The following is a 22,924-nucleotide window of genomic DNA, read 5'->3' as shown; positions in this document are numbered from 1 at the left end:
TAGGGAAAGTGCCCCCAAGGTGTCCCCTTCCCCGTCTTCCCTCCAGCAAAGGGCATGAAGGGTGGGAAAGTGAAGCCAGACCTCTGCGCCTACGTAAGTGTCCACCCAGCGCCTGGGAAAGGCTTCTCAGCCTGCTGGGCGTGGGTGTGGACGGGGCAAGTCGACACTAGTGATCTCTGTGGAAGGAAGGAAGATAGACAGACAGACAGACAGAGATGGGTTGATAAATAAATGGATAGATGAACGAAGGTTGCAAAGGCAAAGGGCACCACCAATCCAAGAGACGGAGATCAGGGCAGCTGAGCCCCCCATCACCCCCTGACCTCACACGTGGCCTTCAGCCCTCACGCTGGGGGGAGGCCCTCCTCCAGCTGGTCCCTGCCAACCCTGCCTGCCTCTTCTCTTGAAACCCCACCCCAGCCTCAAGCCCCTGTGCCCCCTCCTCCACAGAGACACCTCCAGGCCATTGTGCGGCCTCTACTGGACTCAGATTAAAAGCCTCATGTCACCTCCCAAATGGAGGCTTGTCCAGCAGCCCCTGAGCCAGGCACGCCCACCACTGCACTCTGGCAGAGCAAGTCCCTAACAGGGTGGGCAGGACCTGGCCTCATACTCGCCCATCCCCTCTGGACCAGTCCATGTGACAGGAAGACGGCTTCTCATTGGTGATCACGACTCATTACAGCAGTGAGTCTCTCATTACTGTTCTTAAGTAGATATTCACATACTGCTGAGTACAAAGATCCCATGTCCAACAGGTTCCCATATCTGTCATCAGTCCTTCCTCCCTTGGAACAGTCCCAGCCTGGCCCCAGGCCACACAGGGAATAGCTCCAGTGCAAGTTCCAGAGCGTCCCCCGTGGGTCCTGCACCAAGCTTGTTTCCCCCAGAGACCCCTCTGACTTGCTTCAGAGGCCTTTTCTCTGTTTTTAACCCATACACGTGCTAAGGTGTGCTCTAGAGTGTCAGCCCTGTGTAATGGTGCCGGAGGTGAGGCATGGCGGCGTCTCTAGGTGGGGGGTGCTCACACATCATTCTGATGTGCTGTGACATGCCCAGCTGGGGACTGGTGACTTTGACTGGGAAGGTCTTTGAAAGCAGGGACCACCCTATTTGTCCTTGAACACCTAGGGGAGACTCTGCTCAGGGTGAAGAGGCCCAGAATTTATTTGTTGGCAGGTGAGTGTGGCATCTGGGTAGTAACTGAACAGGCACTGGGCACTGTGCAAAGCCCTTTATGAATATTTTCATTCAACTTTTGTGGTAAGACTAACTGGAGGGCTATAGAATCCCCATTTTGCAGCTAAGAAGCCGAGGTTCAGGGAGGTACAGTGACTTTCCTGAGGTCATCTGGCTGGCACGTGGGGAATGGTGGAAGGCTGGACAGACGGGCCTCATCCAGGGGCCTGTCCCTGCCTGTCAGCCGCACAGGAACCTTGTAATCAAGGGATGCCAGAGCGGCCAGGACATTTAAAAGTAAAGATCCTTTGTGCAGGAGTGAAATGATCCTTTAAAAAATGATCACCAGCTCCCCTCGTTACCTCTGGAGACCAAGTCCCTGCTGACTTTTTCCCCTTCTTTATCTCAAGTACATTTAAATGTCAATTAAATTTGAAATATCTACATTTGTCAGCATTTCATTTTGGGCCAGCGTGACGTGCTGCTGATTTGTCCACGCGATGTGACACATGAAAAAAACTCTCGAGATGCAGATCTTCCTCATTAAAAAATAAGCCTGTGCGATCCCGGCACGGCAGAGAGCCACAGAGCACGTCCCCGCTTCCCGACGCCGTGTCTCTGACATGGTATTTAAAAAGGAACAGCCGCGCCTGTCACCACTGTCACACGCGCGCGCTAGCCGGCGACACGTTAAACCAAACATTAGAAAGGGTTCGGGGAGTCATCTGCATGGGAACTCCGTGCCGAGATGAGGTGGGCAGAGGCGGGAGCAGCCGTGGGAGGTGATGGGGTCTGAACGTGATGGACAGCGGGCCTTTCTTTCTCCCCGAGACTCCGGCAGTCCTTGCTGGGTAGCCAAGTTCGCCACGACCTGCCTTTTCACAGACAGCTCTTTGTGTATAATAAAATCCAGGCAAGTGGTGGGTGGCAGACTGCAGGGTAGTAGCTGAATTGGGTTAATGAGGGAAGAGATACGTGCTTTTTTTTTTCATATTCTGCCTTAAGTAATAAAAAATTTAAACCTGGACATATTCGACGGTTCGTCCTTTATCTCTGACAAATATCTGACTGTATGTTTCATGGGAGAACATGAGCAGCTGAATTTAAATAAGTTTATTTTGAAATCTCACCTTTTATCAAAAGCGGAAGGGGAAACACCCTATTTCACCGTTTCAGGTCCACAGAACTGAAGAGGCAGGATCTCAGAGTGGTTCAGAGTTAGGCTTATCTGGATTCCATGCTCTACCCTTAACTTCTGTGTGACACTGGGCAAGTGACTCCCCCTCTCTGAGCCTTGGCTGCTTTATCTGAAAAATGAGGATGTGATGAGTAATTAATCAGAAACTGTACGGACAGCATTTAGCCCAACACTTGGAAATACTGCTGGTGTCATCATCCTTATCCGTGTGGTCCAAAGCCTGGACCTGAAGAAACTCTGATCAAACCACGTGACAGAGTTCTCATCTGGGTGTTCCATCACTCTTGAGAGACAGATGGTGTATCCAGGAGACACCCTGGACCTCTTCTTGAAGTCAAGACTGCCCGACCAGCCTGGCCTGGCCAGAAGAGCTGTCTGGAGAGGAAAATGGTGAGCTGTAAAGTGAGACTCCCTGTCTCCCCCAACCTCACCCCCAAGCGCCCTCCGTGATCTCGCGTGTGGGAGGCACTGGATTTTGAAAGTGATGGGAGGTGCAGCAGCCTGAGCTGATGAAGCCAAGGTCCAGTCCAGCACAAAGGCTCTTTGCTCTTGTGTGAATCCAGACATTCCTGGCATTCAGCTAACGTGCCAAGCTGTGCTCTCTGCTTACCTGTCAAAGCCAGAGGAGGGGACTGTGCTTGGATGGGTGTTGGAAAGGCATTCAAGATGGATTTGAGGGCCACCCAAAGCCTCATTCAGTTTGACCCAAGCAGAGGTGTGGGTCCCCCTCATACACATCTACGACCAGCCCAGAGGACAGGAAGGAGAGTGCCCTGGACTGGAATCCCTGCTCATCACTTCCTGGCTGGGTGGCTTGGTCACATCTCTCCTCTTCATGCAGTGCTCAGCTAGGACTGGGTCTGCTCACTACAAGCACGCGGAGGTGCCTCTCGGTTGGGTGCGTGGATGAACAGACAGACAGGTGGATGGATGGACTAATGACAGTCTCATCCTCTGTAAAATCTGTACAGCAACGCCTTTCTGCTTCCTGCTGGGGGCAGTGGTAGAAATAACCTATGTAAAGCCCGTGGCACAGGGCCTACTTGTGGATATTATTTTAAGCATTTTTCTGAGACTCCCACCTGCCCCAATATACCTAACACCCTCACCCCCAGACGTGGTCCCGTTCTGCAGGTCTGTATTCTTTTTCATGTTCTTTTCCATTATGGTTTATTACAAGATATTAAATATAGTTCCCTGTGCTATACAGTAGGACCTTGTTGTTTATCTGTTTTATATGTAGTAGTTTGTATCTGCTGATCCCAAACTCCTGATTTATACCCCCCTTTCCCCTTTGGTAACCATCAGTTTTTCTATGTCTGTAGTCTTTCTGTTTTGTAAATAAGTTCATTTGTATCATATTTTAGGTTCCACATATAAGTGATATCACGTGATATTTGTCTTTCTCTTTCGGATTTACTTCACTTAGTACGATAATCTCTAGGTCCATCCATGTTGCTGCAAATGGCATCATTTCATTCCTTCGTATGGCTGAGTAATATTCCATTGTATATATGTATCACATCTTCTTTATCCATTCATTTATCGATGGACATTTAGGTTGCTTCCATGTCTTGGGCTATTGTGAATAGTGCTGCTATGTACCTTGGGGTGCATGTGTCCTTTCACACTAGAGTTTTCTCTGGATATATACCCAGAAGTGGGATTGCAGGATCACATGACAACTCTAGTTTTTTTGTGTTTTTTTTTGACAACTCTAGTTTTTTAAGGAACCTCCATAACATTCTCCATAATGGCTGCACCAATTTACATTCCCACCAACAGTGTAGGAGGATTCCCTTTTCTCCACACCAGAGAGGGGACCCTCTTATACTGCAGCCACGAGCTGAGAAAAGGGGCATGTGCCTGGCGGGGATCCAGAAGAGGGGTGAAGCTGGTGTGTGCGGGGCCTAGTCTCTCCAGTACGCTGGCTGCTTAGCAAACTTTCCTCTGCACTAACGCTGTGCCATGGGTGGGGAGAGAAAGAAGAACGCGCCAGGGCCCCTGCCCTCGAGGACCTCCACTCAGAAATAGAATTGCAAGAGGTTCAACTGTATTAACGAAGCGCTAAACCACGCAGCCCGAGGAGAAGCCAGCTCTATCTAGGGAGAAAACCCTGCTGGGAGCTCCAGGAAAGCTTTTGTAGGAGTGCGGTTTGAGCTGTCTTGCAGGCCAAGGGCAATCAGTGCACCAGGCAAAGGCAAGGGCAGGTGGCAGGAGGTGGCAGGGAAGGAACACAGAGGTGGGCGGGGCCAGGCGCAAAGCACGGTGTCTGCCCTGCTTGGAGCTTGGACTTGGCGGCCCTCACCCCGCCCAACCAGTGTGTTCCACGAGCTCCCCAGAATGCAGCCTGAGGCAGGGTGCCTGCCCCCCTGCTCGGGAGAACAGTCCAGTGCTGGCGAGTGAGAGCAGGTCCCCCAAACTTTTAAACAGACGTGTAAGTCATTCCAGACACACCTAAACATTAGTATTGCTGACATTTTACCCACCTCATGAAATCACAGTTCAGAGCAGCAGGTTTGCAGGTGTGAAGCGGGAGAGTGATGAGGTCAGGGCTGTGATTCAGAACAGGATTCCAGTGGCCATGTGGAAAGTGGCCCTCCTGCTGGGCCTTGTTTTATGTCCCGGTGGACGAGGCAGGAACTGGGCAGCCTAGCCCCTGTGCTGGCCAGGGCACATTTCTGCAGGTCAGATCCTCCCACCCTCTCTGCTGAGTTCAGAGGAGAATGAGCCTCCTAGGCCATGCTCCCATCAGTCCAGGACAGGCTGAGATACGTCTTGTCCCTGACACCCAGCAAGGCAGCCTGGGAGAGGAGAGGAACGCTGTGACCTCCCTGTGCAGCCCCCGGGCAAGTGGCTTCCCCTCTCTGAGCCTCAACCTCCCCTTCAGTAAGAGGACAAAAGTCTTTGCCTGGCTAACTTCCAGGGACAATGCGAGGAAATGAAGGGTTCAGGTGTGACAGTGCTGGGGAACTCACAGCCCTGGGCGCCAGCTTTGGTTCCACTTTTAAAAGGGCAGCATGTATTTGGGTAACAACTGGCTTATGGCTGGTGATGGTGGACCATAGCAGCAGCCGATCACAATCCACTCTCCCAAGCCCCACAGGGATAGCTGCTGTCCCTCACTTAACTCTCCAGCCCTGGTTCCCATGCACTTTTTTGGACATGTTTCCTCTTCCTGAAATGAAACCGGAAAGGAATTGCATCATATAAGGCAAAGAAAGGAGACTGCTCTGGCTGGGGGTGGAGGGGAGAGGAGATAGCCCCCCATCAGGTACCCCTGTGTCTCCTACCCCACCCACCTCCCCAAAGTTCACCATTGCCCCTGGGATCCTCGGTGTGTGTCCAGCCCGCTGTACAGGGCAGAGGCGTGGGCTGCCTGCTCCCCAGCCGCGTGCCGGAGCAGCAGCCATGGGGCTGGGATCTGAACCAGGGGCTGCGGGGTCCAGCTCCCCTCTCCCAAGCACACACCTCTCGCGGGCGCTGGTCAGTGTATAATTCATAAAAGCTGGCGTGGAGTTTCTCTGGGCTGTGTATGTGTTTGTGTTTATAGAGGTAGAGCTCACAGGTGGCTGACAAGGGAGATGTATTTTTTATAACAATGAATATTTAATTTCCACATCACAGATGAAAAAGACTCTCTGAAGAGGCATCTGAGGGAGACTCCAGAGAGCGGCCGCTAATCAGAAAAGGGCCTTCTCGCGAGTGCCCTTCCACATGGCTCACTTTCTTCTTTAGCTTTTTTATTTTTTCCTGATTATTGAAGTAGATATGCACATTGGAGAAAACGGAGAAGACACAAAAATAAAATTTGGCAGAGAGGAAAAAAATCCATAATCCATTAGCTTTTTAAATTTATTTATTTATTTATTTTGGGGGGCTGCTTTGGGTCTTCGTTGCTGTGCGTGGGCTTTCCCTAGTTGCGGCGAGCGGGGGCTACTCTTCGTTGTGGTGCGTGGGCTTCTCACTGCAGTGGCTTCTCCAATGCAGGGGACATGGGTCCCCTAGCTTTTGTTGACATTTAGACACATACCTTTCCAGTCTTTTTTCTGTGCATTTTTCCATAAGCAGATGAGAGAGAATGCAGTATAACTGCAATTCTGCATCCTGACTTTTAGATTTTTCTTTATAAACATTATAGTTAATGGGAGGATACTCTTCAGCCAACCGTACCATAATTCACCTCACCAGATTCCTACTGCGGAAGTTCAGGTTGTCTCATGTTTTATAAACATAGCAGTAATGAACATCTTTGTGCATAATTTGTTGCTACATTGGGGTTATCTAAATGGAAGTGGAATCACAAGGTCATAGATGCATTTAAGGCTCTTGACACAGGTGGCAAACCCACAGTTTCTTTTCTGTTTGGGACCAGCTTCCTCACTGGGGGGCCCGTCTCCAGGCAGCCTCCTCCCCGGCCGGCAGAGGGAGGCCAGGGTCAGGAGCCTCAGGCCTCCTTCCCACCCCGCCACGTGGAGTCCCGAGGTGCCTCCTAACTGTTTTCTCTCTTGTCTTCCTCCACCCCAGCCTCGTAAAGCCCTTGCGACACTATGCTGTCTTCCTCTCCGAAGACTCCTCTGACGATGAATGCCAGCGGGAAGAGGGCCCGAGCTCTGGCTTCACCGAAAGCTTTTTCTTCTCCGCTCCCTTTGAATGGTCTCTCCTTCCTTCTTCCATTTCCCTGAGCTCGGCTTGGTGACTCTCCGGGGCCACTTGGAGGGCTGGGGGTGGCCAGCTTGCGCTTGTGTGTGGGGAGGGGGTCTGGGGCTGCTGCTTTCCGGTGCCAGCTTGCAGGACGGACGCCCCCTCTGTGTGCCTCCTCTCAGGGTGTCATTCTGCCAGCCCCATGGGGGCTGTGACCATGGGGTGAGGTGACAAGAGTGACTGGGCTCTAGAGGTGTGAGACAGGAGCATGGGTCTCATTCCTTTGGGGAAAATGCACTTGACTTAACGGAATTGGTGGCTGCGGTCGCAGCTACAGTTGGCCTGGTTGTTGCTGCCCGAGTCTTTCTTTATCTCAGCACATCTTGGAAAGCCATGGAGATGGAGCGTCAGATTTTAAGTTTTCAAACAACGTTACCGATGAGGAATGTATATATTAATGCTGGCAGGCCAAATGTTTACTGACCTGCCTGACTTTAAGATAATTTTTATCATTATTATTTGTAGCCTAAGCCGCCTTCTAATTACAAATTGCAATAAAGAAAGAAAGAGAAAAAGAAAGTTCACCACGATCCAGCCACCCCTGGAATTGGGCTTTGGTGGCTGCCCTTTCTTTGCCAATTCTTGCCTCTCCATGCACAGGCTTTTCAGAGCTGGGATTGAGCAAAGGGACAGCTTTGGTTTTGTATGTATTTGCTTGCATGGTGTTTTTAATGGAAGCCTCTAGGGGAAGGGAACTGCCCATTGCTGAACACACACAGCAACCCTTCGGGGAGTAAACCGTTACAGCCAGATTATAGAAGGGCTCTTCCCCCACCTTCCCCCTCCCAGCCCCCTTCACCATCTCCCTGCTCCCAGTCTCCCCTGAGGCTGGGCCTGTGAGTTCCTCGGGGCACCTGATAAACCCAACAGCTCTGCTCCTGCCACTGCGCCCCGCCCAGGGGAGGAGGGTCCTGGCCCTTTCTGCCACCAGCTCACCTGTGACCATGGGCAAGTCAGTCCCCTCCTGATGTCCTCACCTAGAGCAGTGGCCTAAGCCAGTGTTGCCCAAGCTTGGAATGCCACCTGGTCTGTACAGTGAATCTTATTCTTGAAAACTAGAAGGGAAGCCTTGTCCTAAGCAATAATATTCATGATATCATAGGCTTAATATATGTTATTTCTATTATTAATTGAAGTAAAGATAGCATCATTGGAATAAGAAATGTTCATCCATGTATCAACTTAAAATCACCTTGCAGGTAAAGGCACCCACACAGGTAATGTCCAAGGACTCTCCCACCACGGAGTCCAGCAGGTCACGTTCTTTTTAAATTAATTGATGCCTTAATTATTTAAAATAATGCTCACTTCCTGAGCCATGATCTATGAAAAGCATAGGCTATTGTGTGTGTTTAAAAGGGAAGTGGCCATCTTAACTCAAAGCAAAATGGGTTTGTTCTAAAGAACTCTACGTCCTTAACTACGAAGCACACTGGCTTTTCTTTATCTCCTTCACTGTGTTCAAACTTGGTTAAAGGAGCTTGGTCAGATGGCTTAGTCAGAACAAGTGAGGGACTTTAGAAGTCTCTCATACTTGGCTTCCATTTCCATCTCTTGCCAGGTGCTGTGTGACATACGTTCCATTACTTAGCCTCTCTGAGCTTCAGTTTCCTCATCTATAAAGTGGGGGGTGTGAGTCCTACTTCATGGGCTGCCTGTGTGGCTTCAGGGAGTTAGTACAGTCTGATGCAGTCCTTGCCAAGAATCAGGGCTGTTAGTTGAGCCCCTTCCCTCTGCCAACTGTCCCCTGCCCAGGTTCGTGCAAGTGGGCCTCCAGGACCAGCAGGTGGCACCCTTCCCCCACTTTACCAGAGGCGTGGGCAGTTTCTGCCTGACCCAGGAGCCAGAGCCTCATGGTTGGAGGAGGTGGGATGCTGCTCTGGCCCGGGCTCCACTAGAGATCTGGGCACCATTCTCCAGGTACCCCGGGGCTCAGGCTTGTGAGAAAGGATAGCAAGAGGCGCCCTGCGTCACCTGCACCTGGGTTGACTGCAAGGTTTTGGTGCATGAATTCTGTTAACAGCCTCAGCATGCCTGCTGGGCACCAGGCACTGTATTTGCTTATGTAGTCTCCACCACCAGCTGCAAGGGAGTGCAATCTGGAATGGGGGAGTGTATGAAGCTCAGAGGTTAAGTGACTTGCCCAAGGTCCCACAGGAAGAGATGGCACCAGGGCTGGAACTGAGGATCCTGGGGTGCACTGGGCAGCTCCCTGGGGAGAGTTCTCCCGGCTCAGTTCCCACGAGCCGTTCCCAGGACCTGCTGCAGGGGTAGGAGTGCAGACAGTGGGCTCAGGATTGAGTCTTCCTGCCTGTTCCCTCTCCAGACGTGTCCTATTCCTCACGCCTTGTGTGAATGGCGTGTGAGCCCACTAGCCAGTTCTACGGTGGGTCCTGTGGTTTGGAGGAAACTAAGCGGGGCCCCCAGTGCAAGCTAGAGCCAGAGCAACTTGCCCAAGGTCCCTGAGCGAACAGAAGCCACGTTCAGCCCAGGTCTGTCAGGGTGCAGCTGCCCAGGCGCCTACAGTCTCAGGGACCCAGGACAGCTCTCCTCTCCCAAGGCTCCTGGGTGAGCTCCCTGAGGCCTGGAAGTTCTCGGGGGTGAGGGCTGCTTGCTCCCCCCGGGGAGGCCCTGAGTAGGAGAATCCAGCCTGCTCTGCCTCCTCCCAGGCCGCAGCCGTATCGGGCACTCAAGGAGTCAGACAGCGCGGGAGATGAGGCGGAGAGCCCTGAGCAGCGAGCGCGGGAGCCCGTGGGCCCCACCCCAGCTCCGCCTGACCGGGCTGCCAGCATCGACCTCCTGGAGGACGTCTTCAGCAGCCTCGACATGGAGGTCCCACTGCAGCCGCTGGGCCAGGCCAAAAGCTTGGAGGACCTTCGGCCCCCCAAAGACCTGAGGGAGCAGCCGGGGACCTTTGACTATCAGGTATGCTGGGGTGGGGGGCGGGGGGCGCTGGCTGGGGGCACTTTCTGCACATGAGGTAGATTTCCCCCTGTGACAGTAAAAGACACCAAGGGAGAAACAGCGACTTTTCTGAGGTCCTCAGCCAACACTCAGAGTCACTCTGACTGCAAACCCTGCCAGGCTGGCCAATGGCCAGACCCCGCCCCGCCTCACAGGGATCACTGAAGAAGATGCCGTAGCCTGATGGAAATCTGCCCCCCCACTTCTGTTCATGCATCAGAGGTGGGCAGGGCTATGGCCCCTGGTGGAACTGGGATTAATTATCCCAACCCCACCAAGGCTCCTTGGAGAGCCTGTGAATCAAAGTTCCTGGGCTCTGGATATTAGCGTGTGACCCCTGATCTTCCTTGTGACTTTCAGTCAGGCACACCTCCTCTCTGTGCCTCGATTTCCTCACTTGTGACTGGGGGCTGCTGACTCTGCAGTCCTTGGGTCACAGTGTGGAATTCACAAAGCTCCCACGTATCTGATGATTCACGCTTGCCCCTCTGCAGGGAATTGCTATTCCCAGGCTGCCCACGAGGGAGCTCAGGCCAGGAGAAGGGATGTGACGCCCAGGTCGTGGGCCCTATAGGTGCCACAGCTGGGACTTGAGCCCAGCCCTCCTATTTCCTTCCCAGCCAGTGTGCCTTCACCCAGGCCCTGAGCCGCACTTGCCCCCTTGGGCTAATGGGTGGTTGAAAGTGCCCGCACGCTTTGAAAAGTAAAATGGGCCACCCCAGTAGAGGGTCAGTAGGTGGAGTCCTTTTCCTAAAACTACTTGGCAGCACTGGTTTGAAAAGACAGAACTTTCTCTGGAGGCCCTCTGTGCCACCCAGTGAGAGAATCCTGGCCTCAAGTGCAGACAGACCTGGGCTCGCTTTCTGCCGCTGACCTGGGCCGAGCCCCCAACTGCTCTGGGTCCCAGGGACTAGTCAGCCACACTCCCAGGACCACAGTCCCAGTGTCCACCTGGCACACAGGAGGGCGGGGGGGAGGGGGATATGCTGCCTGCCAGTCTGTCTCAGGTCAGCCTGTGGTCATTGCCTCCCTCGTTCCCTCTAACAGAGGCTGGACCTGGGCAGGAGTGAGAGGAGCCGTGGGATGCCAGGAGCCTTGAAGCTCGCCCACCCACACAACAAGCTCTGGAGCCTGGGCCAGGACGACATGGCCGTCCCCAGCAAGCCTCCTGCCACCTCCCCCGAGAAGCCCTCGGCCCTGCTTGGGAAATCCCCGGCCCTGCCCAGCAGGCCCCAGAACCGGGACGGCATCCTGAACCCCACCGACAAGGAGGAGGTGCCCACCCCCACTCTGGGCAGCATCACCATCCCCCGGCCCCAGGGCAGGAAGACCCCGGAGCTGGGCATCGTGCCCCCACCCCCCACTGCCCGCCCGGCCAAGCTCCAGGCTGCCGGCACTGCCCTCGGCGACTTCTCCTCAGAGCGGCTGCAGGCGGAGCGGGAAAGGCGGGCTGCCCTGGGCTCAGCCACGATCCCCGGGCTCCACCCCAGCGCTGCCCCCCAAGACCCCACCGAACTGCTCCAGCCACTCAGCCTGGCCCCGGGGGCTGCGGACACAGGCAGTGATGCCCTGCTGGCCCTCCTGGACCCACTTAGCACAGCCTGGTCAGGCAGTACCCTTCCACCAGGTCCTACAGCCCCAAATGTAGCCACCCCATTTACTCCCCAGTTTAGCTTCCCCCCCATGGGGACCCCCACCCCATTTCCACAGCCATCACTCAACCCCTTTGTCCCATCTGTGCCAGCGACACTGCCTGCCATGCCCCTGGTCTCCACACCAGCTGGGCCTTTGGGGGCCCCTCCTGCTTCCCTGGGGCCCGCTTTTGCCCCCAGCCTCCTGCTGTCCAGTTCTGGCTTCTGTGCCCCACAGAGGTCTCAGCCCAACCTGTCTGCCCTCTCCATGCCCAACCTCTTTGGCCAGATGCCCATGGGTGCCCACTCCCTGCAGCCCCTGGGTCCCCCAGCAGTCGCCCCTTCAAGGATCCGAACATTGCCCCTGGCCCGCTCAAGTGCCAGGGCCGCCGAGGCCAAGCAAGGGCTGGCGCTAAGGCCTGGAGACACCCCACTCCTTCCTCCCAGAGCCCCCCAGGGCCTGGAGCCAGCACTGCAGCCATCTGCTCCACGAGAGGCCAGAGACCCCTTTGAGGATTTGTTACGGAAAACCAAGCAAGATGTGAGCCCGGCCCCAGCCCCCAGCTCAGTGGAGCAGCTCAGGAAGCAGTGGGAGACCTTCGAGTGAGCGGGCGCTGAGTGCTGGGGGCGAGCTGAGGCCCGGCTGCCCACCGCGGCAGCTCTGCGGCTGGCCGGCCCTGCTTCCCCTGCTGCTCTGTCTCTGTCCAGGTTCTACTGGTGGGAAGGGTTGGGAGCCCTCTCTGCTGCCCCTCCTCCTCTCCACACTGCCCATCTCTGGAGAATGGCACCAGTTCCAGCCTGGGAATCAACCTAGCTCCTGGGCACCTGTCCCGCCCTGCCACCACCCCTCCCCTGCACCCCTGATTGGGTTTTGCACTAGAGAGGTCATCTGGGCCGATGATTGCCCCAGACCCCATCCTACCCAGCTTCCCTCTGGAAACTGCCCACCAGGAGCCCCACGCCGCCTCAGGATGTGTCCTCCTGAGCCCTGTTCTCCTGCCCCAACTGCAGCCCAGCCCTGCACACCCCACCTTGATGGGCGCAGGCATTGGCAGTACCCTCGGCATGAGCTCGTCTGCACGAGACGCACATGGTTTGGAGTTTGCAGTAAGGACCCCCCCTCCCAGGCTGGAGGAGCACCTGGCAAGGCATTTCCAAACCCTCTCTAGCAATATGCACACTCGTTCTTTCCTGAGTCTGAGTCTTCACCCCAACCCCCAAACTTCGCTTTTCTGGCTTGGTAGGAATTTGGGAGCTGAGGCATCCTTGCAATCCCTCCCGGTAGCCAAACCAAGCCCCAGACAGCCCTGCGTGGGGCCCGAGAGCACCAGCAACTCTGATCTGTAGACGACAAAATGGCAACAGGTAAATCTGAGAGCACCAGGAGGGGTCAGGCTGCCGCCCCGCACTCTCCCTCTGGTCCCCACAGGTTCTCCTGGTCTTGAGTTACTGTCAAGCGGGACTCGGCCTCTTGCGGAGTGGGTCTAAGGGGGCAGAACTGAGGAGCAGACACCCACATTCCCACGGGAAGACCAGGCTTAGCACCACAGAGGTGCAGGAGTCCCAGCTGCCTGGCAGCTTGGGGCAGGAGGGCACCGAGACCCTCTCCAGGGCCCTGGGGAGTGGGCGGGCCTGGCCTCTCACACTTCTTGCAGCCTGGAGGCAGGAGAAGGGCTTGGAGCCGCCCCTCCCTATTTCCCTGAGGTCAGCATCCCCAAAGCTAAGTTGAAACGTTTTGTTATTGTTTCTTTTATCTTTCTTTTCCTTTTTACTTTATTGATTTGATGAATCTTGAAATTGACTAGTTTCAATAAACCAAGTTAAAATGTGGCCCAACCATTTTAGAAAAACAACCATCTGAGACATGCAGGAAATTGTGAGCATTTTGACCTGATTTCTCATTTCCTATTTGTGAATGGTCAGACATACAGTCTCAGGGGTGTCTGGCGGGGCAGGGGAGTTCCTAGAGACCTCGTAACCCCGGGGAGCCTGGTCAGCATCTGAGGGGCTAGGAGACCACCCCCTCAGGTTTGCTCTGACGCGGGGTGTGAAGAGCTGCTGGCCCAGCACGCAGCCCCTTCCTCAGTCAGTCATAGCCCCTCGGGCAAGTCTTCTGTCTAAATCTCGGCAGTGTCCTCTGGCTGCTTGAAGCGGGGAGCCGTGTCATGTCTGGGCCATGTGGGCACCTCTAGGACACTCAGGTGTTTCAGTAGAGATTCCAGATCCACCCACCCTGGGCAGACCCCTGAGCCCCATCAGGTATAGGGTAGCCCACCCAGTGGGCAGAGTCTAAGGCAAGAGGTACCAGGTGGCCCCAGGGAAGCGGAGCCCACCCCCTGGTCTCCCTGGCTGTGCTGGGGCCTGGTGGCAAGTGCTCCATGTTCACATGAGCACTGCTGTCTCTCCACTTGCTGGATTGAATGTGAAAATCCAAGGACGAATTGTGTGTGTGCGTTCAATAAAATCTTCTTGGGGAGAAGGCTGGTATCCCTGTGTCCTGAGGAAGCTCTGCGGGGAGGCGAGGCCTCAGGCATCTTCAGCATCCCTGTTTGTAGAGGTAGAGGCCGGGCTTGGAGCAGTCAGGGAAGGCTTTGACGCCTGGCCCACTCCTAAGCCTGTTACCATTCGGGCCTCTGAGCCCAGCTTAGCCCCTTCTTCTTACAAGCAGGACCCAGGGGCTGGACTGGTCACAGGTGTGCACAGGCCTGCCGGATCCACGGAGCAGGGCTGCAGGTCACCAATGATGTTGAAGGCACCCAGGCTCCAGGAAAGAAGTTCAAGGGGACACCTGGAGCTTTACTCCCACAGACCTCTCAGTAGCAAGGGCAGAGCCTGGAGTCTGCACCTCTGTTGGCTGTGCTGGGGAGGGACACCTGGACCAAGCACCCAGAGAGGGTGTTAGACACACCCCGTTCCCCCATCTGCCCTTCACTCGGCTCCCTGGGCTGTGTCCCCCTCCCTGGGCTGCGCTTGAAAATGACAGGTACCCAGAACCCTTAGAAGCAAGAGAAGGACAAAAAGAACAGCCCAGCCTTTATATATTGGGGTTCCACCCAGAATGTCTTGTCTTAGGAGTCTGCAAGAACACAGGTTTGCCAAATCTCTGACTTAATAAACTAACCAAGGCACCAGCTGGGGCTAAGTTGTTGCTACCAGATGTTTTCTCCCCCACTTTTCCAGGAGTCAGGGAGAAAGTTGGGGGAAAAGGTGGTCCCACCTCCTACAGGATAAGGACCAAGCAAGCCCCGTAGCCTAGTGCTCAGGGCCCGTCGCATCCCAGTCTCAGCCCGTTCACCCCTTCCCTTGCCTCCATCCCCACATTCCTCCACCGCACATTTGACTCCTGTGCCTCTGGAAGCTGGCTGAGACCCCTAGGGGAGATGGGTAAAGTCCACCTCCAGTCGAGAAGTGGAAAGGGGTCTCCTGGCCTTGGCACAGGGGGCGCTGGCCTGGGAAATGGGAAAGACCAAAGGGCACATCTCCAGGTCAGGGACCAAGGGACTCGGAAGCTCAGAGGCCAGGCCCTCAGGCAAGTGCCCCTCAGAGATCAGAGATTCCCAGTGTGATGGCATCACCAGGGAAGGGACTGGAAGCAAAGCGGCCAGTTCTTCCCTTCATCTGTGTCTGTCCGCAGGACCAGCCCCGATACAGAGACAGTGCCAACATTTGCCAAGCACCTGCCTCAGCAAACAACCCTGAGGGCTTCCTGCAAGGCCCTCCTCGAATCCTCCCAGCGGCCATTAGAGAGGTGACTGGTCTGCAGGTGAAAGAGCGGACTCGCCAGGCAGCCTGGAGAGAGCGCTGATGCCGGAGGGGCTGGAGAACCACAAGGTGGGCAGGGAGGGTTGCTCCTCTGTCATCATCGCCCTCTGGCCCCCTTGCTACCCCTCAGGGAGGCCCCTTCCCCGCTCTCACCCTCTCCCTTCCCGACACCTTGGGATGACCCGGGCAGCCCTCACAGCGGACTGGACTTTTAACGAATTCCAGAGCTCCTTCCCGACTGTTGCCCTGCCCATCCTCACAGCAGCCCCGTGAGGTAGGCAAGGGCTGCTTTCCCCATTCTATAAGTGACAGGCCTGCAGGAGGAAGGCTGCAGTGGCCCAGACCCCCTCCCCCCCCCCCCCGCCCCACCCCTGCAGGTCTGCCCCTCAGTCCTGCATCCCAGCGGGTGCCTGGCTGCCGCAGAGGGCAGAAACAGACCTGCCTCAGGGAGCACTTGTTTGGGGAGCCAGGAGCTCACACATTAACTTCTGGCTCATGCCCCCCACCCCACTGATTTCCAGCTGCCTTCAGGGCTGGGGCAGCCTCCGGAGCTGGGGCTTTGGTCCTTGGGCAAGCCCTGGCCTGGCCTCCAGGAGAACTCGTGGCCCTGGGCTGCCCCTGCCCCGGGGCTGAGAAGGTGGTCTCCACTGCCCAGCTGCCCCTCCGCGGGGTCACCTGCACTCACTACACAGTCACGTGCACAAATAGCAAAGACGTGGACGTGCCCGTGAGCCCCATCCGTAACACTCACACTGGTATCTGCAGATCAACAGGCCCAGGTACAAACACACGTGCACGCGCGCACACTCACACACACTCCTGAACACGTCGTGTGCACCCGCAGGTGCTCCTCCCGGCACAGCCGTGTGCCTGCCAAGGCTAAGACCGGGCGGTTGGATGGAGAATGTCCACAACCTCGCCAAGCCTCTCTCTGCTTCCCTGAGCTCGCCCCTTCCCCTCAGTCCAGGACGGGGCAAGGGCCCCCAGCAAAGGGGCCACTTCCCCAGCAGGTATCCTGGGCCCAGCAGCAGCTCCCCGAGGCCCGGGAGGCTCCCGGAAGTGGCCTCCTTCGGTCTCCAGGTAGAAGGTGAGGACCTCACAGGTGCTGGAGCCACAGCCAGGTGGGCCTAGATGAGTCTCTCCTCGGGTGGCACCTTGAGGACACTGTCCATCTCCAGCCGGGCTCCGGCCACCTCCTGCTGGCTCGGGCTGTAGGTGCCCTCTGACTGGCGGCGCTTTCTGGCCGCCAGGATCCCTGAGAGGAGCCCCAAGAGGAGGAGGAGGAGGCAGGCGCAGGCTGCAGGCACTGCCACCTCCAGCAGCGGGAACGGCAGCGGCAGCGATAGGCCCTTCTGGAAGAGATGCAGTAACACGCCTAAGGCCATGGAGGCAGGGAGACCCCCCAGTTCCTTCAGAGGAGAGGAAAAAGCATCACTGGGCGGAGGCTTCCCTGGGAGGTAGTGAGAGACCTGGCCCCAGAGATATGCAAGCAAGTGCCTGGGAGCTACCTATTAGAGGCACCACAAGGGGATTCCTGTACAGCAAAGGGGTTCTGGCTAGGAGAAGAGAAAACACATTTATTGAATGCCTACTAGGAGCTCAGCACTGTGTGTGGGATTTCATGTAAACCTTAACAATGATCTGATGAAGCGGGAGCGAGGACACCCCCTTTCTTCCACGAGGACAGGAATCTTTGGTTTATTTTGTTTACTCGTGTATCCCAAAACGCACAGCAGAGTCTGCTCAGTAGGCACTCGATAAATATTAGAGGAGAAAACAGAGGCTTTGCCCAGATCCCCCCAGACGCATGACTAAGTGGGTGTCAAGCCGGGACTGGCACTGCCCTCTGTCCGCCCCCAAAGCCATGCTCATGCCCAGCTCACACCACCATTCTTCAGTCTCAAATTCCAGCCGAAGGTCCTCCCTTCAACTGGCCAAGGTGGGCCTCAGTGCCCAGCCCTGCCACCCTGCCTCTCTCAATAAACACCCAATCTGAAGTGATGGGACCTGATCCCTCCCGAACCCAAAGGGCAGTCTGGGTTTTTAAGTGTCTGTGGAGACCATGCTCAACCCCCAAGTGGGAGGCATCTCAGGCAGTAGCAGGAGAGGCTCCCCAGCCAGGGGGCCCGTGCAGGGCATGAGCTGCAGCAGGCTGACCTGGCTGCTGGCGAGCTCAGAATCCACCAGGGCGGGCCCCCACCCCCCGGAGACTCAGACCAGGCTCTGGGGGCCCAGGAAACCACCTCTCTGGCTCGTCACAGACACCGGGATGCCCCCATCAAAGATTCTACAGACCTGGAGTTCTGAAGCTCCAGAATCACAAACTTCCAGGGGGCAGAGGCCCAGGGCCTCAGATTCACCAGCCCTCCCTCTGTCCCATGAGACTTCTCAGCCCACTGTGACCTGGGTCCCAAGTCTCAGCCCCCAGCCCTGAAGAAGCTGCCCAAGACTGTAGAGAAAAATTCATCCCAGCCCTGAATGGGCCCTCCCCAGGCTCCGGCCCTGGGCACTTCAGGAGGAGCTGTAAAGCCATTTCCTCCCTAGGAGGAGGGTGGCGGGGGTGATGGGGGGAGGGCGGGGGGTGGGGGCATGTGTGCCAGAGGCTGTAAAGTTCAACTTGAAAGGAAACATTCCCCAGAAGCAGAGAGATTTGGGGTTTATGACCCAGGCCGCCAGAAGCCTGTGGAGATCAAGGCTCCGTCCCAGGCTTCGTCCCTCGCTGCTGCGCCCACTCTGGGCTCACTTCCCGCTGGGCCTGCAGAGTCTGTTCTGCCCCTTAGTGGGGAGGGGGCCAGAGGGAGGTTCAAGCTCAAGCTTCCGGCTGGCCCCCATCTATTCGGACCCCTCCTCAGCTGAGCTTTCCTGGGGTCAGGGGCTGCCTTCACGGCAGCCAAGCCTTCCCAAGCCTTCTCTGGCTCAGAATCCCGGGCTCCCCACATCTTCCTACTCTAGAATCCTGGCTCAGAAACCACCAGAGATTACAGGCTCTTGTATTCACCAACGTAAATCCCAGAATTCCAAGATCCTGTGGGCCCTGAATCCTGGCCCAGATCAGACTTGGCAAAGCCCAGCTGTTTCACTGCAGCCCCCAGAGGGATGCTGGGGGCCCCTCCTGTGTGGGCGTGTGGAAGCGGCCTGAGTCTCCTTTCCCTGCTCCCCCACCCCCACCCCCACCCCGGACCCCGTGACAGGCCTGGCCCAGGAGCAGCTCCACAGGTGTTGTATACGCTCCCCCGTAACATCATCTCACTAAAGTCCAAAACAGGGCACCCACCCCCTCGGGCATCACTCACCACCACTTCACAGAACTGGCCTGAGAAGCTTGCACTGCAGATACATTCATATACCCCACCAGCTGTCCGGCAGGTGCCACCATTCAAGCAGGGGTTGGCTTCACAGGGGATCTGACACCTGGGAGGCAGGAACAAGGCTGGGGCTGAGAAAGCTGCTCCCTCCCTGGCTGCCTCTTGTTCCCTCAGCTCCTTTACTTCCTCAAACCCTCCCCCACCCCCTACACACACTGGCATCAAAGCTCATTCATCCACTGTTCCCAGCACTGTCCCTACCTGGCTGGGCCCTGCCAGGTGACTGAAGCTGAAAGCAATCTCCATCACCTACCACGGCCCTTCACCCGGCATTCATGACAGAATGACTGTCACTCCACCAGAAGCATGGGGGGAGCCTGTGTAAAGGCACCTGCCCAGGGATGCTGACTGTCTGGAGTGGGCCCAGAACCTGCATTTTTACAGTCTCCCCAGGTGGAGGAGTGGGAGGTGGGCTGAGCACGGAGCTCTAAGAAACACCACCAGGCAACTACCTCCCAGCAGGTGTCTGCATAACACAGGACGGTCTTGGAAGCCCCAGAGGGAAAGAATTCAAGCAAGAGAGGTGCACTGTCTGGCACTGTGACGACAGTGAGGGCTGAGAAGGTGAGCAAGGATCCATACCCCACTTCACCTGCCCTGGCTGGAGGGGATCCAGAGGCCCGCCCTGCCCGACTCTCCACACTCAGCAGCCCACCTCCCAGGCCCCTGGACCCCAGACCCACCTCTGGCCAGCAAAGCTCTCCTGGCAGCTGCAGTTGGCACCCTGGGGCCCACGCTCACACGGGCCACCACTGAGGCAGGTGACATTCAGGCTGCACTCCTCTGGCAGGACAGGCAACCTGAGGAGAAAGCACAGAGGCTGGCCTGGGAACAGGACACCTAGGACCTGGCCCAGCCCCACGCCCGTGGGTCACTCAGGTGACCTGAGCCTCTGCATTGTCATCCAAGGAATTCAGAGCCACCTCCTGGCTGTCAGTCCTGGAAGCCGTTTCTAGGGTGGAAGGGGTGGGACATAGGGCTGCCACTCTGCGACTCCAGCCCTACCCCCACCAAGGTGTACAACATCGGGCTGAACCCTTCGAGGCTGAGTCCTCCGAGGAGCTGATGAAATGTAAGTAGTCTCCCGGGGCAAGAGCAGCCTCCTAGACATAGAGCTTGGGCCTGACATTCTTTGCGTAAAGAGGGGGATTCAGGCCTCTGCCAGATACCACTCCGTAAGCTTGGCTCCGAAAGGAGTGGGGAGTCATAGCCAGACTGAATAAGGGAAGCGGCCAAGACTCGGACCATCTCTGCCTGCCCCCGTCCCACGGGACTGACGAAGGATGGCATCCGTGGTGGGCAGCTCGTTAGGAGAGCCTCAAGGTTTTCTTCCGACACTACCTCGGGGTTCCCCCACCCCGACTCCCAGACCACAGCGTTGTTTATCTCGAATTGAAATTTACCCGGATGTCCTGTATTTTTTCTGGCAACTCTAGGGGCCTGTTGTTCCCAAGTTACAGATAACAGCGCGGTGGCTCAGAGGAGGGACGTGGCTGGCCCACGGAACCAGCGCATCCGCACCCGGGCCTCCGGACTAGTCTGCCCCACTCCCCCGCCCCCGGGGTCCCCACCCCTGCCCCGTAAACGCCGGACCCCTCGGACCCAGGCCGCCCCCGGCTGGCCGTGCGCACCGGCAGCGCGGGCCCGCGAAGCCAGGCGGGCAGCGGCACTCGAAGCGGCCGTCTGGGCGCGCGTGGCAGCGGCCGCGGGCACAGGGCGCTGAGCGACACGGGTCGGCGCGGGCCTCGCAGCGCGGACCCTCCCAGCCCAGGCCGCAGGCGCAGGCGAAGGCGTCGAAGAGGTCGCGGCAGACGCCGCCGTGCAGGCAGGGCGAGGGGACACACACGGGCGCACCGCGGCAGCCGAGGCGCGGAACCGGCGCGCCGGGCCAGGCCGAGAAGGGCTCCCGGGAGCCGGGGGCCGCGTCGGGCCGCGGGCCTGCCAGGGGCAGCGGGAGGCCGCCGAGCGCCACGCGGCCCAGGCAGCCCGTGAAGTTCTCGGCCAGCAGGACGCGCGCGCCGCCCGGGCCGCGCAGGAAGTCCAAGTCGCCGGCCAGGCCCCGCAGCGCCACGGGCGTCGCCGCGCCGTCCAGCCACAGCAGCCAGCGCGACGCGGAGGCCGCGGGGCGCTCCATGGCCAGGCGTACGCGGTGCCAGGCGCCGTCGGCCACGCGCGGCCCGGGCGCCGGCAGCACCGCGCCGGGCAGGCCGGGGCCACTGCGCACGCCGGCCGCCAGCGAGCCGTTGCGCACGGCCAGCCAGACCGTGTCGGGGGCGTCCGCGGCGCGCAACAGCCCGGCCTCGGGGTCGCGCGTGCGGAAGGCCAGAGAGAGGCCGCTGAGCGCGCGCTCGGATGACGCGTTGTGCCCGCTGAATTCCACCGGGGGTCCCTCGCGGAACGTGGCCTCAGCCACACCTGCAGGGAGAGAGAGAGTCGGAGGACGGCCTATCGGTACCCAGCCCAGCCCAAGCACACCTGGGTGATGCGGGGACCAGCCTGCCGCCCCCGTTCCCCCCACCCCCGCCGTCTGGGGCCGGGGGCACACCCACCCACCTATCATCTAATCCCAGGAACTGTTCCCTCCACCTCATAATTCTCTACCTCCAAAGAACCAGCTCCGGGCTGGGGAGACCTACCCTACTGTGCCCACCCTGCCCTCCAGGTCACAGACCAGGCAATAACAACACCTTGGAAAATCTGTCTCTTTCTCTCCTTAGTGAAGTGGCCCTGTGTCATCACCGTGGCTCACTCTTCACTGCAATCCTTTTAATATCATAACACAGTCATCTTTTAAAACTGCTGACCATGGCCTTCTCCTGCTGGTCCTCCCATGGCTCCCCATTGCCCTTGGCAAAAAGTCCCGAGCTGCCTGGCCTAGGATTCAAGGACCCTAGCAACGCTGATACCTCTACTTGTGTTTCAGTTCTTATAAACCTCGTGCCTTTGCACATGCTTTGCCCCCTTCCTGAAACGTCCTTCCCTGTGCCCGGTCAGAGTCTTATTCGCCCTTGAAAACCCAGCAAGTGCTCTCTTCCTCCAAAAATCCTGTCCTTCTGGATGCAGTGGCCCAACCACACTGGGCTGGGGCTGTTGGCATCCTGGTCCACTGTCTCTGAGTCCTGAAGGCAGGGGTGGGATCTAACCCAGCTTGGGTGTCCAGCAACCAGCATGTGGGCCTTCCGGGGCAGGCACTCACAGACAAAGCCATCAGGGACCTCCTCACAGGTGGCAGGCGGGAGACAGGGCTGGCCAGGACACCACAGCTGCTGGGCACATGTGGGCCCAGTGAAGTTAACAGGGCAGGTGCAGTGGAAGTCATTCCAGGAGACAAGGCAAGTCCCACCATTGAGACAGGGCTGAGGCTGCAGGAGAATCAGGGCAGGGACAGGCTCAGGCCTGGGGCTAGCATCACCCCACCATAACCATCCTTGCAGTGGTTCTTCATTGAGCACCTAGTACAGATACATTACCTCCTCACAAACAAATAGAAAAGTAACTAGCGTTCCCATTTTACAGATAAGGAAACTGAGGCTCAGAGGGGAGAAATCACTTGCTGAGTCACCTAGCCAGTAAATAGAGGAGCCGGAGTTCACACCCAGGTTATTCCAATCCTAGAGCTGGTTGGTGCTTTGTTCATGAACCTGGGTGTCCCTGTGCCCCAAGCAACTCCCACAGAAAGGCTTGGGCAGCCCTCTGCCTGGGTCAGGGTGTCTGTCTCAGATTAGGACCGAGAGGAGAGGTATGGAGACTACCATAGGGCAAGAGCAGCTGGCCAGAGAGGAGATGAAAGTGAACCCTGCTCTGTCTCTCTCCAGCACTGGGACCTTGGGTGGGCCCTCCACCTCCTGGTGCCGACCTGACCAGTAGAAGCACATGCTAACCTCCAGCGAAGCAGGGTGGATCCCGGAAAAAGGACCCACCCTTTCCCCGTGGCACTCACACTGCACGTGTCCTCAGAGACACAGCCCATGGTGAGGTTCCAGGACCGCCTGCTGCCCGGCACACTGGGCAGGCTGGAGTTCTCCAGCAACGGTGGAAAGAAGGGGAGGTGGAGGCTGTTGAGTCGCAGGTCCTGAATGCAACCTCGGAAGGGCCCACCCCAGGGCTGGGCGTCAGCAGGA

At 57.3% G+C, this 22,924-nt stretch overlaps 2 protein-coding genes across 3 annotated transcripts in view; one reads left to right on the top strand and one right to left on the bottom strand.

The window, feature by feature from the left end:
• DENND1A (DENN domain containing 1A) overlaps window positions 1-12,387 on the top strand; it is a 536,936-nt gene extending 524,549 nt beyond the window's left edge. The window contains exons 19-21 of one of the 2 annotated variants that reach the window (XM_007450246.1): window positions 6,905-7,033; window positions 9,751-10,006; window positions 11,093-12,387. In XM_007450246.1, coding sequence (XP_007450308.1) covers window positions 6,905-7,033; window positions 9,751-10,006; window positions 11,093-12,283 — 1,576 coding nt within the window. In that variant the 3' untranslated portion in view covers window positions 12,284-12,387. The remainder of the gene's footprint in view (window positions 1-6,904; window positions 7,034-9,750; window positions 10,007-11,092) is intronic. The other variant, XM_007450245.1, reaches the window with a different exon arrangement.
• A 4,178-nt stretch (window positions 12,388-16,565) lies between these two features.
• CRB2 (crumbs cell polarity complex component 2) overlaps window positions 16,566-22,924 on the bottom strand; it is a 21,321-nt gene continuing 14,962 nt past the window's right edge. Inside the window, exons 9-14 of the mRNA XM_007450244.1 lie at window positions 22,744-22,924; window positions 22,000-22,165; window positions 20,435-21,218; window positions 19,487-19,603; window positions 18,732-18,849; window positions 16,566-16,790 (exon numbers count right to left, since the gene is read on the bottom strand). Of these exons, the coding sequence (XP_007450306.1) occupies window positions 16,566-16,790; window positions 18,732-18,849; window positions 19,487-19,603; window positions 20,435-21,218; window positions 22,000-22,165; window positions 22,744-22,924 (1,591 nt within the window). The remainder of the gene's footprint in view (window positions 16,791-18,731; window positions 18,850-19,486; window positions 19,604-20,434; window positions 21,219-21,999; window positions 22,166-22,743) is intronic.

This window comes from Lipotes vexillifer, unplaced genomic scaffold (assembly GCF_000442215.2).
Source record: "Lipotes vexillifer unplaced genomic scaffold, Lipotes_vexillifer_v1.1 scaffold890, whole genome shotgun sequence".
NCBI classification, from domain to species: Eukaryota; Metazoa; Chordata; class Mammalia; order Artiodactyla; family Lipotidae; genus Lipotes; species Lipotes vexillifer.
Note: the sequence above shows the minus strand (reverse complement) of the source record. Positions and strands in the feature narration are given on the sequence as shown.